Below are 18,159 nucleotides of genomic sequence, written 5' to 3' on the forward strand. Positions count from 1 at the left end.
GGTAGGATTAGGGGACATCCCCTTCAGCTGAGCATGTGAAGCTTAAATCATCAGGAATTCAGTTTGATTTTAGGTAAGAGCTCAAGGGTTTAGAGATTCTGCCCTCTTTGGCGCTTATCAGCCCCCTGGAAAAGGTCTTCCTTAAGTCTAACCTCCATGAGCCATTCCTTCCAGAGGACCATGTTCTTCCCACTCCCTCTGCACTTGGTGGAGGGTAAGCCAGGGGCTGGGTTCAAGGTCAGGAGCAATTCTGAGTGCAGGGACCTCAGGATACCAGCCCCACAGAAACAGGACAAGCCTCATTCCTCCTGTCGCCTCCATGGCACCTGGCACAGTCAGTGCTGGGCACAGTCAGTGTTTGATAGATGCATTCACTCGGTGAATATTCTCCCCTTTTATTATGAAGTATTTCAGAGATATTAAAATACAGTGGCTGATACTGATCACTGGCACACCCAATGCCGAGCCCGAGAGCTAACACCTACCACACAGTCAACACAGGCATGCTGCCCTGGGTAGCCCACCCTGCCACTGCCCTCCACCCCCACAACCAGAGGAAAGCCCTGAAGGGGCTACTTATAAACCCCAGGGATCTCTATACTTTTTCCACATTTATAGTATCTGTACAAATAGATAGCTGTGGACTTTGCGTATTTTAATGGTATGTTGTATATACTCTTGCAATGTTATTCTTGGCCTGCAATGTTTTTGTGAGATTCATTTATGTTAATGCAGGTAGTTCTGTTTTATATTAACCGTCACTCCAGACTCTATTGTATAATATATTACAATTTATTTTTATCACTTTAATGGATATTTGAGGTGTTTCCTTTTTTTTTTCTTCTCTGAATTACAAACCTTGCTACAAGGCAAATTCTTACTTATGACCCCTTGTACATTTCTTCAGGGGCATGTACCTCTGAGTAGAATTGCCTGGTCTGAATGCCATGTGCTTTTGAAAATTTATTAGGGGTGTCTGGGTGGCTCAGTCGGTTAAGTGTCTGACTTCGGCTCAGGTCATGATCTCGTGGTTAGTGGGTTCAAGCCCCGCATTGGGCCCTGTGCTGACAGCTCAGAGCCTGGAGCCTGCTTTGGATTCTGTGTCTCCTTCTCTCTCTGCCCTTTCCTGCTCATGCTCTGTCTCTCTCTCTCTCAAAAATAAATAAGCGTTTTTTAAAAATGTTACAAAAAAAAAAAGAAACTTATTAGGTGAAGTTACTCTCCAAAGTGGTCATACCAGTTTGCCCTCTTACCGGTAATAAATGGGAGCTCCCTTTACTTAACATCCTCACTAATATTTAGTATTTTCACCTGTTACTAATCTGAAGGGTATGAGATATGTCATGATTTTAATTTGCATATCCCTGATTCCTAGAGAGATCAAGCATTTTTGTGTTTCATTTTATGAATTGCTTATTCCTATCCTTTGCTTACTTTTTTATTGGCTTATTTGGCCTTTTCTTTTTTCTTTGGCCATTCATTATATATCCTGGATCCTAAGTTAGGATGGATCCTCTTTTAGTCTGTGGTTGATTTTTTCACTCACGTTATAGTGCCTTTTATGCATGGAAGTCCTTAATTTTAATGAAATGAAATATATCAGTGTATCCATTTTTATTAATAAAGTTTATCACTAAATGTTATCAATTGATAAAGATTAATTTTGCCAGTTGATAAAAAAAAACTATCAATTTTTTTCCAAAGACCAAACTCCTTTATGATCTTGTTTAAGGAATCTTTTCTTGGTGCCTGGGTGGCTCAATTGGTTTGACTCTTAATTTGGGCTCAGATCATGATCCCAGAGTCATGGGATCAAGCCCCATGTCAGGCTCTATTTATGATTCTCTCTCTCTCTTATGGTTCTTTAATCCACCTGTAATTAATTTTTGTCTATGGTGAAAATAAGAGATTTAATTTTATTTTTATATATATATATATCTATATACACGTTATAATACATTTATGTATATTATATGTTTGTCTCTCTCCTCCCCCTCTCCCTCGCCTGATCTCTCTATCTGTGTGTCTCTCTCTCTCTCCTCTCTCTCTCTCTCTCTATTTTGGCCAGTACCCTTTCAGTAACAGCTCATCCTTTCCCCCTTGGGTTTGTAGGGCTTACTCTTCCATGCAGCAAGAGTTATCTTTGCCTGGGTTGTCAGCTCTGAGCTCTCAGCACAGAACCTGATGCGGGGCTTGAACCCACAAACTGTGAGATCATGACCTGAGCCAAAGTTGGATAATTAACTGACTGAGCCACCAGGTGCCCTCTCTACTTTGTGGGTCTTTAGGAGGGTCCAGACTATGCTTGACCCTTGGTTCTTTGTACGTTTTGAGAGTTCCAGGAAAACAAAAAATCAACACTGTTGAAATTTTTATTATAGCTATTTTTTATTTATCAGTTAATGTGGAGAGAATTGACACCTTCAAAATAGTGAGTCTATCCATGAATGTGTAATTTTAAGTCTTGTCTAACTATTTTAAGCAAATATTATTGTATCCTCTATAGAGATCTTGCCCATCTTCTGTTAGACTTATTTCTATGTAGCCAATTAAAAAATTATATATGAATCTTTAAAATTTACTTTTTATTTGTTTATTACTGATATATATAAACACACATCAGCAGCCATGTTGAATGAAATCTATCAGTTCTAATAATTTGTGTGTAGGTTATCTCAGATTCTCTATGAAGATACTCTACTATCTACAAATAATGAAAATTTTGTTCCTTTATCTCCAATTCGTATGGATTATTCCCCCTTGCCTTCTTACAGTGGCCAGGATCTATATTACAATGGTGGTGACTAGATGTGATGATAGCTTTGTCAGGCTAGATAATCCTTATTTTCCTGATTTTGAAGGAAATGCTATAAAATTTCTCAGTTAAGAATGATGTTTGTTCCGGGTTTGGGTAGATAGCCCTTATCAGGTTAAAAAACGCCCTTGTATTTGCAGTTTGCTCTGTGTTTTTACATGAAAGGATATTGAAATTGTGTCTAATAGTGTTTGAATTCCTACTACGTGCTTAGCCCTAGTCTGCCCCTGAAGCATGTGAGATGTGGGTCCTGTCCTCAAGAAGCAAAGCAAAGTCTCCATTGGGGAAGGTGGTCTTCACACATAAATCACTTGGATTATACATGACTTTGTAGAGAAGAAGATGCTGTAGAGAGGAAGATAGTGTGGATGAGGGTGGGTGGTGGCAGTGACCACACACCTGAAGGCTCCATGGAGAGGCAGGACTTATATTGGATCCAAGAATTTTCAAGGATACGAGGAAGAGGGGCATTTTCAGAGGAAGAAAAGACAGAGGCTCAGTCCCAGATGCAGAAACATGCCTGCGGTGTATGTTAGCCTGAACTGGGGGGTTGTGGAGCAGAACTGCTAGCCACCTTGCTAGGAAAGAGCCCTGTTTTCTCCCACAGACACCTGCACTGCACCCGGAATTACATCCACCTGAACCTCTTTGCGTCCTTCATCCTCCGAGCGCTGTCCGTCTTCATCAGGGACGCGGTACTCAAGTGGATGTACAGCACAGCCCCCCAGCAGCACCAATGGGATGGGCTCCTCTCCTACCAGGTGTGTGATGTGTTCAGGAAGGGCCTGGGGAGGGATGGACAGTCAGTGAAGGCAAGCCTCCCCAACCCCACCCTGGCCTGGCACAAAGAAAGGCAAGAACTGCCACACCTGGTCCTTAGGGAGTCCCCAGTCGGATGGGAGAGGCAGTCCACCCTGGGGAGCCCCCAGTCTAAAGATGTAGACACCCTCCCTGCGCTTAAGAAGTTCTGTCTGACACAGGAAATGGTCTTTGGAAACAGACCCAGGCTTGAATCCCAGCTCTGCTACTTACTAGCTGTATAGTTTTGGGACAAGTCTTTTAACTTCTCTGAGCCTCAGTTTCCTCACCTCTATGGGGATAATATCGGCTTCTTCTACTCAGGGTAGTGATTCAGTGAGCTAAAGCAGGTCAACTTCTTGGCCTTGGCCCTGGCAAAACGGTGTTAGGGCTTCTCATCCGGTATTTGCATCTGGGGCAGGATGGGGAGGGGGATCAAGAGAGGCAGGAGGCAGAGCTATGTCCCCTGGGGACCCTTCCTCTGCCCCCAGGATTCTCTGGGCTGCCGCCTGGTGTTCCTGCTCATGCAGTACTGCGTGGCGGCCAATTACTACTGGCTCCTGGTGGAGGGCGTGTACCTGTACACGCTGCTGGCCTTCTCAGTCTTCTCCGAGCAGCGCATCTTCAGGCTCTATCTGAGCATAGGCTGGGGTAAGGTCGACTATCATTCATCTTACGTGTTCTTCCACCCCGATCCATGGCATGGGAGGTGGGGGACCCTGACCTCTCTTGGGACTACTGCCCTCAGGCTGCCCCCAGGAAGCCCTCTTGGTGCTCAGAACACACTGCTGGGCCAAGGGCAGGGCCCACTGGATAACTCTGTCCTGGGCACGGGACTCACTGCAGAGGGCTATGGTTACCCTCCCGTCTCTGCATCACCTGCCCCACCTAATGGAAACACAGGCCTCCCCCCTATCTGGCCAGATACACCACACACACACCATGGGCAGCCATGCATGTCCTCAAATACTTCTACTGCTAAGACCCCTGGGGATGGAGTCCCATACCCAGTCCTTGGTACCCAGGCCCTGAGGGAAGTGGAGAGTCCTGGGCTTCAGGGTAAGGGGTCAGGAGGTGAGGGCTGAGGGGCTGTGGCTCTGTCAGCTGATGATGAAGAGGAGGGCTTAGAGGAGAGCCGGGCAGGGCAGGGCTGGCAGCCAGAAGCCAGCTGAGGAAAGGGTGGACCGCGGATGTGCCTGGAGCCCAGCTGGAAATGTTCTAGCCAAAAAAGTTTGCCGAGAACTATTGTGTCTTTTTTTTTGCTGGAACATTTCTGGTTGTGCTTCTGCCTCTCACCGCGTGCGATTCTGATGAGAACAGGGGCTGAGAAGCCCACCAGCAGCTCTCCAACCCCCACCCCACTACAGGGAAAACACAGGCAACAGCGCTTACTCTGGAGAGGCCCGCGGGAGCCCCCCCCCCCCACCCCTGGATGGAGCCAGAGAATGGGCCTTGCCCTCTGGCCCTTCCTAATCTGCCAGTGTCCCTGCCCACACCACAGGAGCCTGCCTTCCACCTCAAGCTTGCCGTTCATTCATTCACCACTGTCATTCCTTCCTTCGCCTGCCTCAGGTTACTTTGACCACTGGGGACCTCCCGCCTCAGTCACAGCCACGTGTGATGTCCCCCTCCCATACTGGCTCCTGCCTCTGAGCCTTTGCAAGGCTGTCCTCGATCCAGCCCGCCTCCTCAGGAAGCCTCCACAGGTTGTCTGGCCCCCTGGCTGTGCGCTTTCTCTGGCCCTCTCAGCCTCCCTGCCCCTGTCCTCACCCTGAATTCCCTTTTACCGGTGTCCCTCCGCCACCTGGCTCTTTGTGGCCCTGTTGTAGAAGAGTACCTCTAAAGAGGGTGATCAGTGTCTTGAAGGCACCCAAGGCCCAGAGAGGGCAGGGCTTTGCAGGCAGAGCAAGCACTGGAACCAGGCCTCCTGACTCCCAGGCCCTGGGCTGCTGCCTGTCATGGAAAGTTCTCTGTCCTGCATTGCCTCTTTGGTCCCTTAATAGACAAGGTGAGCGAGCTCAGGCCTCTGGGCAGGTGGGTCTCTCCTCTGTGTACAACTCCCTGCTCCCATCCTTCCCCCACCTCCCCACGGGCCCATCCTTCCCTGCTCTTCCGCCCCTCCGAGGGTAGGGCAGTCACCCAGGCAGTGGGCAGCTGGAGAGCCCTGCAGCTAATGGAGGGTGGGGCGGTGTTAGGTCATTGAGGGGGCTCTGGGGAGGCTGTCCTTAAGGTGGGGGACTATGTCTGTCCATTCTGGGAAATAGCGTCAACACTGTTAGTGCCTGTCTCCATGGTGACCTGAGGGCAGGAACAATCAGAGGGGACCTTGTGCTGTGTGCAGAGGAGCGGGGGTGGTTGCTGGAGGGTTGGTGGGGACACATGGCATCCTGGAGGTTTCTGAGTGGGAAATGGAAGAGGGGGAAGGGGAGCTCATCCTTTCCCACCACCACATGCTGCAGCTCAGGGCTCAGAGTCTGAAGGGCACCTGGGTAGGACCTGGGGGACCTTCCTTCCCAATGAGAACACCCTTATCTTGAGGAATTGGGATGGGGAGGTGCAGAGAGGGAGGGACAAAGACAGAGGACAGAGAGAAAGCTTTCCAAAGAGCTCTTCTGTGGGGCCAGGAGACCTAGCCCACTTTGGGATGCTTGGAAACAACTTTTAGCTTCACATGCAAGCAGAAGAATTAAAATTACAACTCTGACACAGCTGGGGAGTCCCAAAAGACGTCAGCTCCTGCTGCCATCCATGGGCAGCTGGTGCCCCATTACCCACCACAGGGAGGCTGCAAGGGAGGGAGGCAAGTGATGGACGAGGGAGTCATTGCTTCTCGGGGCCAGTTCTGTGTTTCTTAATGTGAAATTTTTCTCCAGCTTGTCTTGTTGATTTTCTAAATGGGAGAAAGATGCAGCCAGCAGGGAATGAGGGGGTGTGTAATGGTTGCATGTGGCAGAAAAAGCCTTGTTAAGGAGAGGCTGGTAAATGAGTGAAGTTCACCAGGTCTTGCTGACGCCATGAGTGAGCCCCCCAATTCTGAGTGGGATCTCAGAGAAAAAGGACAAGAGGTGGCTGGGAATGCCCAGGAAGGAGGTTTCCGCATGTGTGTGTGGCTCAGGGAATTGGCATGTTCTTGCCAGGAGAGTTTCCCTTCCCAGTGGATCCACCCATCATTCCTTCCTTCCATGCTGTCTGAGCATCTTCATTGTGGCAGGCTCCATGCTATATTCTGAGGCCTTTGGAAGCCACCCATCCCTTGTCCAGTCTCATGAAGGCCTGTTACTAAAGCATCGTGGATGCTCAGAGGTCTGGTTTGTGTAAAAACAATGGCCAAGGAGGAAGGTACCTGATGAAGAATGCTGACCAGCTGTGAGTTTCTCGGCTTCCTCCCTGTCTTCACTGTCATGCACAGTAGCTCCTGGCAGATGAACTGCTTGGGAATGGCTATTGAGGACATGGATCGTGATGACAGGAAGGACTGTCAATGGGGCTCTGCCCTGGCAATGTGTTCTGGGGAGAGACCCCCTAAAGCTACACATGCCTGTGCATGGCCCTGCCCACCACACACTCACATCTGTGTCCACACCTTAACACACACACTCTCACCTATACCCGACGCCCACATCTCCAACCCCGGGAGGGGCACCCACAGAGACAGGCATGGAGAGCTGGTGCAGAAAGCCACCGAAGGTGGTTGGCATGGGCGTGGGTTGGCAGCCTTGCTCTCTAGTCCCACCTGAACCCTCCAGAGCTCCTCATTCATCTCCATCTGTCGTGAGGACGGACAGTCCATTCGAATTCAGCAAACATATTGAGCCCTCAGGCTGAGCCGAGCCCTGAGGCTCTGAGAATGAGTGACGCTGTACCCTCAAGGAACTGGGAACCAGCTGGATGCGTTAGCTCCGGGTGCAGAGCAGATGACCCCACAACTTCACCGCTTAAGCAGCAATTTCCTATTGCAGTTTCTATGGGCAGGAATCTGGTTTAACTTAGCTGCATGCCTCTGGCTCAAGGTCTCTAACAGAGATGCAGACATGCTGTTGGCTGGGGCTGCTGTCACAGCAAGTCTTCAGTGGAGTCGGAGAATCCCTTGCAAACTCACAAGGTTGTTGGCAGGAAGTGCAGGTCCTTGCTACCTGTGGGCTGGGGGCCTCCATTCCTCGCCACAGGGGCCTCCACTGGCTGGGTGAGTGCCCTCATGACATGGCAACCAGCGTCCCCCAGAGCAAGTGATCAGACTGAGGGAGAGCCCAAGACAAGCCTTTTTTAACCTTTTAACAGTCTTTTATAACCTGATCTCAGAAGTGACCTGCCATCGCTTCTGAGTGCATTCTTGGTCACACAGACCAATCCCGATACAGCACAGCCTGTATGGTGGTGTAGATACCAGGAGGTGAGGGTCGCTGGGAAACTTCCTAGAGGCTGCCTGCCACACCACTTGAGTCTCAGTCAAGTGGAAAGTGTTACATTGGAGCTGTTGTTACCGTGGGCCACTGTGCCATTGGTTGGGCTGTTGGCATCAAGGATGGGGCCCCTGTCTGTACTCCAGGCTTCTGCCCAGCCACTTGTAGTGCATGCGGGTAGAGAACAGGTAGCTGGAGGGGCTTCTGGAGCCTGAAGGAGTTGACTGAGATGGGCACGTGGGCAGCAGCAGGAGGAGAAGGGCATCAGTGGGTTGGCCTGCTCCACCTCATCTAGAATGTTCTTCCCACTCCATGGCCTTGTCCTCTGTTACTCTGGTGTCTGTATCCTCATGTCTCAGCCTGGACTTGGGGGCAAGCTCTCACAGTGTGCCTGGGATGGGGGGGACTGGTTAGGACAGATACGGCCACAGTGTGGTGCGATCCTCTCTCTGAGGAAGACTCCAGGGAGTTGGGCAGGGTTGGGCGGTGGGGGCACAGAGGTGTTCCTGCCGCCTCCACTCCCCCAGGCTCCCAGACCATCCAAGTTCCAAACCTGCTAGAAAGTGGTTTTGGAGTCAGGTGAGGGAAAAGGCTGGAGGCGGGAGAGGCCTGGGTAAATAGAGGCCTCTGGGTGTGCATGGTGGTGGGTCAGGCCTGCCAGCCCTCTCCCCTCTCTCTTCCCCTCTCTCTTCTAGGTGTCCCCTTGCTGTTTGTTATCCCTTGGGGCATTGTCAAGTACCTCTATGAGGATGAAGGGTGAGTGTCCTGCTCCTGGGCATGGGTGTGCTGAGGTCCCCATCCTCAAACCCCCCTGGGATTCCCTGGCCCCTGGGGTACGTGGCTACCACCTGTTGGGAGGATAAACCGAGGGATCAGGAGCTTAATTTATGAATTTAGTTCCTTAGTACCCCTTCCTTATCCCTTCCCGGGACTGGGTGATAACAAATGGTGCTGGGTCCATGGGGTATGCAATGACTTTTCTATAATAACTGTGAAATGTTCCTGCTATTTTGTGTATGATGCTAGGCATCATGACTGTTGGTTCACAAAGGGCTGTGTGTATCTCTCTGTGTGACCATGTATTTAGGAGTGTGTGTGTGTGTGTGTGTGTGTGTGTTTGTGTGTGTGTGTGTGTGGCTTGAAGGACTCTGCATGAGTCTATGGGACTGGGTAGCTCCTTGTGGCAGCATTTATGTGGCTCTGTGAGGGTCACTTTGCATGGCCACATGTGTTCGTGTGCCCCTGTACCTGCACTGTGAGAGGGGGGCTCTGTGTGTCCAACTGGGTACTTGTGTATTTCTCTTCCTCTCCAGCTGCTGGACCAGGAACTCAAACATGAATTACTGGCTCATTATCCGGCTGCCCATTCTCTTTGCCATTGGGGTGAGTGATGGTGTGGGGGTGGGAGTGGCAGTTCTGGCTGGACAGGTGTTGCTGGGGGAAGGCCTGGAAACAGGGGGGTGTTTTGAGGGGGCCTCCAGCCACTCCCTCCCATCTGCCCTGCAGGTGAACTTCCTCATCTTTGTCCGGGTCATCTGCATTGTGGTGTCCAAACTGAAAGCCAATCTCATGTGCAAGACGGACATCAAGTGCAGGTGATGTACCTGAGCTGGCTTTCATGGGCGCCCTTCACCCTTGCTTCCAGAATAGAGATCCTGGGGCTCAGAGCTTGGAACATTGCGTGACCTTCTTCTCCCACCTGGCCCAGGCCAGGACCCCAAGCCTTGCCCTTAGCCCTGGACCTGGGCATCTCCTGGGCTTCTGGGTGTCTTGACCTCTACTTCCTCCCCACCAGGCAGCCCATCCCAGCGTATTTGGGGTGGGAGAATGTCTGTCACTCAGGTGTGGGTTTGGGGCACAGAAAGGGGATACACGTCCATGGGAGAATTCCAGAATGATGTCTTCACCCCACCCCCAGACTTGCCAAGTCCACACTGACGCTCATCCCCCTGCTGGGAACCCATGAGGTCGTCTTTGCCTTTGTGATGGATGAACATGCACGGGGCACGCTGCGCTTCATCAAGCTGTTCACAGAGCTCTCCTTCACCTCCTTCCAGGTGACCTCACGGCGGGGGGTCCTCACTTGCCAAGTGTCAGAGTGGGAGCGGGGCAGAGACCAGCCTGCACCATGCAGATGGGTGCCCTGAGGCCTCGGGGGAAAGTGGGCCATGCCCAGAGGGCTATGGGTGGAGTAGAGCCAGGGCTAAATCAGTGTCTAGCACCCAGGCCAGTCTTCTCTATACACACGTGGGACAAGAAGCCTTCCCAGATGTAACTGTGGGCATCCAGCCTGGCATCACAACTGCCATCTACCAGGCTGTTTGTTACTGGGCACCAGGGGCTTTGCACACATCATGCATTTAATCCTCATAGCATCCCAGGAGGTGGGCAGGATCATCCGATTTTACCAAGGAGGAAACTGACACTCAGAGATGTTGAAATAAGATTTTCCAGGTTATGTAGTTTCCAAAGTCAGAAACTCAACCTCCCCACTAGTATCAGATGATGCTGAGGGTGTATGAGTGTCACTGGGGGGTATAGATATATGAGAACCTGGTCTCAGCCCCTCAGGAGGCTTGTGGGAGGGCCACAAGCATGTAAGCCCATGCATGTACCCTTACACATATGTGCACACACATGTAGATCACAGTTTGGGAATGCTGGGTCTGCTGAATGAACAGGTGGAGCCATGGCAGGGGAAAATGGCCCACGATCAGAGGTGGTGTACTTTCTCGGGTCAGACTTCCTCAAGGAGAGGGTAGCTGAAGAACCTCTCAGTATCTGAGCAAGGAGGCTTCTTGTTCCTCCAGCAAGGAAAGGAGAAGGAACCCACCACTCCAGCTCTGGCTATGCCCAGTCTGAGGAGGTGGATATTGGGGCTGGGGCCCCAAGGAGCTTCAGGGTCTACCTACAGGGTGCCTCCCTCCTGCTTCCTCTCTGCTGATATGACTCTTGTTTCCAGGGGCTGATGGTGGCCATCTTGTACTGCTTTGTCAACAATGAGGTAAGCCTGAGAAGGGACGTGGGGACACTTGTGGACTGCTACTGTTGGCTGTTCTAGAGTTGTCAGTGGTGGCTCCCATCAATCTTTTCAGCGGAAACCCCCTATCCATCCCACTGGGCGCTAGAGCTGAGAAGGCATCTTGTCCATGTATTGTTTTCTATGCATGGATATCTCCTCTCTCTCTCTCTCTCTCTCCTCCTCTCTCTCTCTCTCTCACACACACACACACACACACACGTGGGCAGGCATACCCTAATGGATGTGAACTTGGGGAAGACCCAGCCTTGTGTTAAGGGGGTCCTGAATGAACAGGCGATGGTGATTGTTACAAGTTGATTCAACAGCAGACATGCCCAAGTCACATCCTTGGGGCTTTAATACTCACTATCTTATTTAATCGTCACTGCTTCCTCCCTCCCCACCCCACCCCCAAGAAAAAAATCTCTGCTAATCCCTATAGTTTTAATATTCCCATTTTTCACAATGAGATCATTGAAGATCAGAGAGAGTAGGAAACATGCCCCAGGTTTGGCCTAGAAGTGGTGGCAGAGATGGGATTCAAATGCATCCTAACAGAAAGAGGAAAGCGCCCACCCTGTGTGTGCAGGTGAGAGCCCCAGCCCGCCAATGGCCAAGGGGTGTGTTCTTCCTGTGGCTTTCAGGCTGTAGGGGTAGAAGAAGCGGGCTGTTGCTGAGTCCCACATCCTCTCCTGCAGACCCTGCTGGACCATAGCCCTCCCCTGTCCGAGACAGTCAGCTCCTAGGCAGAGGGGGTGTCTGTGCCTGTGGTGCTGGGGAAGGCCCCTTCTGCTCAGGCACCCAGCTTTGTGCTGGAACAGAGTAGGAGCGATCCCCATCATCACTGGGTATCACAAATGCCACAGCACTGCACCCCATTCCTTCCAGAGGGGGAACAAATTATAGTTCTGGACGTGGCACCATAGGGGAAGTATTCACAAGAAGATTAACCCCAGCAGGGAAGAGGGGGGTAGGAAACCCCCCACCTCAGAGTCTGGGGGACAAACTGAGGGCTCTGTTGACTCCATTCAGGCCCAGGTGAGGGTTTCTATCAGTGAGCTTTGGGCTCAGATGACCCATGAACCCTGCTCCTCAAAGACCCTGGCTCTCCTTGTGTGGCTTCTGTCACAGAGTCTGGTGTTCCAGAGTTCAGAGGGCTTAAGAGTCTGCATTAATGCCTTAATTTACTTGTGCTGTGAGTGTGGAAGGCACAGGGTGGCTGTGGAGGGGACCTTGGTATTTCAGGATGCTGTGAGATGACTCAAAGAGCAGGAAAGATGTGGGACATGGGCTTTGGAGTCAGGTCTCTGCTCCCATCCAGGCCCCATTGCTTAGTGAGCTGTGTGACTTTGGGCAAGTTTTGAAACCTGTTTCCTCTTCTGCGAAATGGCGGTCATGATGCTTAGAGCATGTGGTGCTCCAAAAGGGAGGGAAACACTTCCTGAATGTTTACTTTGTGTAAGGTGCCCACATGTTTTATTAAAGCCAGTCCTGTGTAGCAGGTGTTATCCTCATTTTACAGATGAGAAAAGTAAGACTTGGCAAAATGAAACGAATAGCCCAGTTCCACAGCTAGAAGATGGGAGAGCTGGGGGCTGGGAGAGGTCTCCACTAACGCAGGGACTGGGAAGGGGAGGGAGAGCCAGGCTCAGCGTGGCCCATTCATGCCTCCTGGCTGTTCCTCTGGGCCAGTCTCAGAGGGCTGGCTAGGCTCCCTGTGGGGTGGGTGGGCCACGGAAGGAGAGGGGGCCGTTGTAGAGGACACTCATGGGGGCCTTTGTCCTACAGGCCCATGATCCATGGTGGGGGAGGGGGTGGGGGACAGTAGGATGTTCCAGCCCTGGTTCTCCCCCGCATCTGAGCCCTCACAAAGAACTTCCTAAAAAACTGAAGAAAATGTTGAGATATGAGGAACACAGGTGGCATTCCCTTCAGGAATGGTTCTCAGCCAGAGGGGTGATGCACTCCCTGGGCCTATGTTCTGCTGCTTTATGTCCCAAGGACAGGGACAGGGTGGCAGGTGTCCCTATGCACACTGGAGAGAGTGCGGCTCTTCTTTGCCCCTTGTCATCTTCTCGGTCCCCCGAGGTTCCCATTTCCCACTTCTCCCTCCTCTTCCCCAAAGCCATTGCTGGCAGCACATGCTTGCCCCCAACACACGCACATGCGAGGCTTTCCCACCACTTCTATGGAGAGTCTCCCAGACCCTGGCCGAGTCTCCCCCTGACTCCATTCCTCAAAGCCTGTCACCCGTCACCTCCCCACTTTGTCTGCCCCCAGGTTGGCCCAGGGGGAGTGCACACATCCCACTCAGCCCCTTGGCAACTAACAACCCCTGAATCACCAGATCCCCCGCTGGCCTGTCCCCTCGGGCTCTCCCGGGCTTATGCCGTGGGATCCGGGACACCTGCTCGGACACTTGCCTTGTTTAAGGGCACTGCACAGTTCCTCAGAGACACCTCATGCCCTGGTTCCTCCAGGCACAAGAACAGACACATCACCATCACTGGGCCATAAAAACACCCCCGGCTCCTGGGCTGAGACCTCTGTCCACAAAAGCTGTTCTCCAGACCCCGGGTCGCCATGGCAATGCCAGGTACTTGTGACCCAAAGAGAAAAAATGGCCTGGACATCAGTTCTCCATCAGCTTCCAGGAGAGTAGGCATAGGGGAGGGGAGGCCGAGGAGTGGTTTTGCCATGGTTTGTGTCCTCTCGCCATGGCTCTGACTCAAAAGCCGGAATACCGGCCCCAGATCTGCCACTACCCAGTTGTGTGACGCGGGGCAGTCACTTTACCTCTCCCCACCAGTATAAACAGAAGTGAATGAGCTGAACCCATTCATCCCAGATTCCAGAACCTGGAGCCTGGCCAGAGAGGACCTCAGAGGCAGGGGTGAGGGTAAACTTCATGTGAGGAAGTGCACTGCACTCAGCACTGGGAGGGGGTCTGGGATTCATGTCCTCGCCTCTGGTGTTTCACTGTAATACCTCGGTAGCCGAAGGAGTTCCGTGTCAGATGCTCAGTTACTCACTCGCTCTTTCCTTCAGCGCATTTACAAAGCCCGCACGGAGGACTTGCTGTATGCTGGGCACTGTACCCAGGTGAGGAAGGGGTGGCCCTGGCCCTCACGGTGCTCCCAGCTGAGTTGGGGGAGGAGACACACCAGGGACCAGCACGACCTAAAGAGTCGTGGAAGCCAGGGGGCCAGTGCTTAGGAGACCAACCTGGAGGTCAGCCCAGACCTAGGTGTGGACCCTGGCTGAGACTGAGGGAAATACTTAAATGCTCTGCACCTCAGTTTCTTCACCTTGAAGCAGGCAATAACAATGGAAGCTACTTCACAGGGTGGCTGAGAAAGTTAAGGAAAATAATCAGTGGAAAGTGCTGGGCATGTAGTAAGTGGCGCTTTTTTTTTTTTTTAAGTTTATTTTGAGAGAGAGAGGGAGTGCAAGCAGGGAAGGGGCAGAGAGAGAGAGAGAGAGAGAGAGAGAGAGAGAGAGAATCCCAAGCAGGCTCCGTGTGAAGCCCCACCTGGGGCTCTTATTCACCAACCAAACTATGAGATCGTGACCTGAGCTGAAACCAAGAGTCGGATGCTTAACTGATTGAGCCACCCAGGCACCCCTAAATGGTGGCTTTTAATGACAGTTGTCATTATGGGGGCGTAACACAGGCTCATGAAAAGTGCTGATGGAGGCAGAAAGGGCACCATGTGTCAGCACTTTTAGAAGCCCCAGTCCCGTCCCATTCCCTGCTGGTGTCCATGAAACTGCTTCGTTCCCTGAGGTGGCTTCCCACACATGTGCCTCGGTTCACCATCCCTCCCCCTCCCTCCCCAGTGAAGGACTGTGAGACAAGATTGCTTCACAAGCAGAGGCCGCATCAGCCTGGGGTGTCCCCATCCCACCTGTCAGCACACTCGCCACAACCGCTCAGCCACGCAGCAAGCTGGCACGCCGCAGGGTGGTCACAGGTTGTGTCTGCTCTGCCCCCTCCCGCACCCAAGCCTGGGCCCCGTGACGCTGCCCAGGAGACCAGGCGCATCCTGGCAGGCTGGCTCGGGCCGTCTCGGCCCCGCTGTGTGCTGAAGTCCGATTCTCCCCCTCCTCGTCTTCTCCTTCCCGTCTCCCGCATTTCTCTCGCTCTTGTTATCTTCCGCTGAATAAGACTGTGATGGATTGTGAAAGGTACTGAGCTGAGTCACAGAGTTTAGAGATGGAGGAGACCAATTAGATCATCAAGCTCATCTCTCTCCTGAGGAAAGGCGGAAAATAGGAGACAACAATAAACAATTTTATTGGGATATTAATTTAGGTGCCCGAAGGCCTTGACTTGTGTCTCTTAATATAATGCAGTGGATTTTTTTCCCTTCCCTGCTAATGTAATAATGGGGCCATTTTGTGGGCAGTTGGTTTGCATGATGGCTTTTGTTTCCCTCCTTTTCCCACGGAAGGTCCAGATGGAGTTTCGGAGGAGCTGGGAGCGCTGGCGGCTCAAGCACTTGCACATCCAGAGGGACAGCAGCATGAAGCCCCTCAAGTGTCCCACCAGTAGCCTGACCAGCGGGGGCACGGTGGGTAGCAGTGTGTATGCAGCCTCCTGCCAGGCCTCCTGCAGCTAAGCCCCCCAGCCCCTACCCTTCCTGTGGTCTCGCTGCTGGCTGGGTGGCCACCCCGGGTGGGAGAGACCCTGCCGGGGCTGGGGAAGGGAGGGACACACGCACACACCCATTCCTGCTTTCCCTTCCCAAACCCATCAGGCAGGCAATGGGCAGTGCCTCCTGGGACCCGTGGCTACATTTCCTCTGTGGAGAAACAGCCTACTAATTTGATCACTATGGCAGGAGAGAAAAAATGTTGCTAAAATGAGGAGGATTTCTTCCCGTTAAGCCACTAGGTCCCTGGGGTTCCCCAAGACAGAGCAGCAAATCAGCCCCAGACTTGCACTCAAGGTCAGTGGCTTATTAGTGGGATTGAGCTTGCAAGAGGAGGTGGTTCTGAAAGAGGCTCACATAACCTCAGCCAAGCAGAGCTTAGGGAACGTGAGCCAAGTCTGCTGGCCTCCAGTTAGGTCACCATTGCCACCCCCCACTGCCTCCTCATTAAGGTTCACATTGCTTGTTCATCTCGCTCCCTCATCTCGCCACCTCGCCTTTGGGGGCCTTTGGTTGGGCCACCGGCAGCTGTTTCTAGAAGTGCTGACAATGAACACTGAGAAGGTGCCTGATGGTTTCCTTCGCTGGTGCCCACTTCTCCCGTGGGTGTTTGACCTGCTTTGGTGGCTGCTCCCACTATGTCCAGGGAACCGGGGCAAGTCCACTGCTGAGGAGCCCAGCTCTTGGCATGAACTCTGAATTCTATTCTAGAGTTGCTCCAGAATCCTCTAGGGTTCAACTAGGGAACTTTAGGAATATTTGCACTGGGGGCTACAGTGTACCTGCAACTGTTGGGAACCCAGAAGGCCGAGAGCTTTACTTCCACCTCTCCATGGAAATGCTTTTTATTTGTGACCAGATTATGGGAGTTTGGGGGTGCCCTCTAACTTTAAGAGATGTGACCAAAAAGAGACTTCTGGGGAAACTACCTGTCGCCACTGTTACCATGGAGGCAGTCTTCCCCTATCCTTGGTTTCTTCCCCCTTGAAATTCTCCCGCTTGGAAGCCTGTATATATACTTAATGCATTTTTCTTTATTGCTGTGAATAGTCTGCATGTGCAAGTGTGCAATTCTGACTCCTCCCACCTGATGGAAAAAAGAACTAAATCATTGTGATTGTGATATTTTTGGGGGAGTGGGGTAGTTGATTTGACTCACCCACATTTTGAGCTAATCAATGTTTTCCCTGCCTCTAGTTTGATCCCATAAATAATGACCAGCAGACAGGCTAGAGAGGAGAAACCTATCAGTCCTGCCCCAGCCATGGTGAGAGGGCAGACCTGTAGCAGCACCACGGAGACCCAGACAAAAGGGAAACAGCCATCCAAGGGAGTTTGTGGATGCAAAGGAAGTTTCCAGAGCAGGAGAAAACTCTTAGGAGTCCCGACCTCCTGGGAAGGCAGAGAGAGAAGCTTCGGATGAATTCCTTTATGAGTCCATCTCTCCCTCCTTCCCCTTTTTAAGTGGTGGGGGACCCTCCCCAAAGCCTTGCACCAGACATATTTTCCTGTGCCTCTCAGAGAGCCATGTGATGTACGGGGGAAATAATAATGGGACATAAAACACATCAAGCAGAAAATTTCTTATACTTCAGCTTCAGTGAAGTGTTGTGTCTATGTTAATGGGGAAGTTGAACCTCAGGCTAAAGACGAATTGTGCAGACTGGCTCCTGGAGAAAATGTAGAGAAGTGGGGGACGGGAGCACCCCTGCTTCCCCAGAATAAGGGAAGGTTTTCCAACAGGCACCACTCCTTGGCTTTGTTTTTGGAGTGGGTAGAGGGGAGATGAGCACTGGTGAATTGATGTGGGGTATGGCTCTGGCACAAGTGTTTCAGTTCTGGGTAAACTGGAAGATTTTGAGAATCATTAATACACTGCACAACAACAAAAAAAGAGCCAGATTGATAAAACCTGAGAGAAACAAATTGTTAAGGGGAGAAATTGTAGGGAGAAAGTATTTAGTTAGGCACCAGGGAAGCTCAGATAGTTTGGTTTAAACTGTAAGTAGAGTTCTTTTCCCAACTGGTACTGGTGTTTCCTGATTTCAAAAGGCTCCTCAAACCCCATGCTCCAAGCCTTGTAACACTGAGGAACTGTTTCCTTTGTAGATACATATTAGATACTGAAGAACTATCTTCTTTGCTCCAAGACCCACACTATTAATATTCATTTTATTGGCAGTGAACTCCCTCTAAACAATTTTTGAGCTCTCCTAAGCCAAAAATATCTCTAATAGAGCTGGGAACTATCACATGCAATGTACTCCCAAATTCCACCAGCTGTTTACATGCATGTTGCCATAAGTGTGGAGCTTTTGCTCTGCACACTCTTATCTGCCTCTGTCCTGGGGGTACTATAGCTGCCTGGCGGGGGTTGGGGGGGGGGGTGGTGATGTATCAGCTGTGCAGCCAGCAAGGTCTGAGGACTTTGGTAAATAGAGACTGGGTTCAGCACTCTGGTCAGCTCCA

At 51.5% G+C, this 18,159-nt stretch overlaps 1 protein-coding gene across 1 annotated transcript in view; it reads left to right on the forward strand.

The window, feature by feature from the left end:
• GLP1R (glucagon like peptide 1 receptor) overlaps positions 1–15,743 on the forward strand; it is a 28,708-nt gene extending 12,965 nt beyond the window's left edge. The window contains exons 6-13 of the mRNA XM_030317069.1: positions 3,423–3,576; positions 4,105–4,264; positions 8,709–8,769; positions 9,327–9,396; positions 9,520–9,608; positions 9,932–10,070; positions 10,976–11,017; positions 15,490–15,743. Coding sequence (XP_030172929.1) covers positions 3,423–3,576; positions 4,105–4,264; positions 8,709–8,769; positions 9,327–9,396; positions 9,520–9,608; positions 9,932–10,070; positions 10,976–11,017; positions 15,490–15,657 — 883 coding nt within the window. The 3' untranslated portion in view covers positions 15,658–15,743. The remainder of the gene's footprint in view (positions 1–3,422; positions 3,577–4,104; positions 4,265–8,708; positions 8,770–9,326; positions 9,397–9,519; positions 9,609–9,931; positions 10,071–10,975; positions 11,018–15,489) is intronic.
• Positions 15,744–18,159: the final 2,416 nt, after the last annotated feature.

This window comes from Lynx canadensis, chromosome B2, assembly GCF_007474595.2.
Source record: "Lynx canadensis isolate LIC74 chromosome B2, mLynCan4.pri.v2, whole genome shotgun sequence".
NCBI lineage: Eukaryota > Metazoa > Chordata > Mammalia > Carnivora > Felidae > Lynx > Lynx canadensis.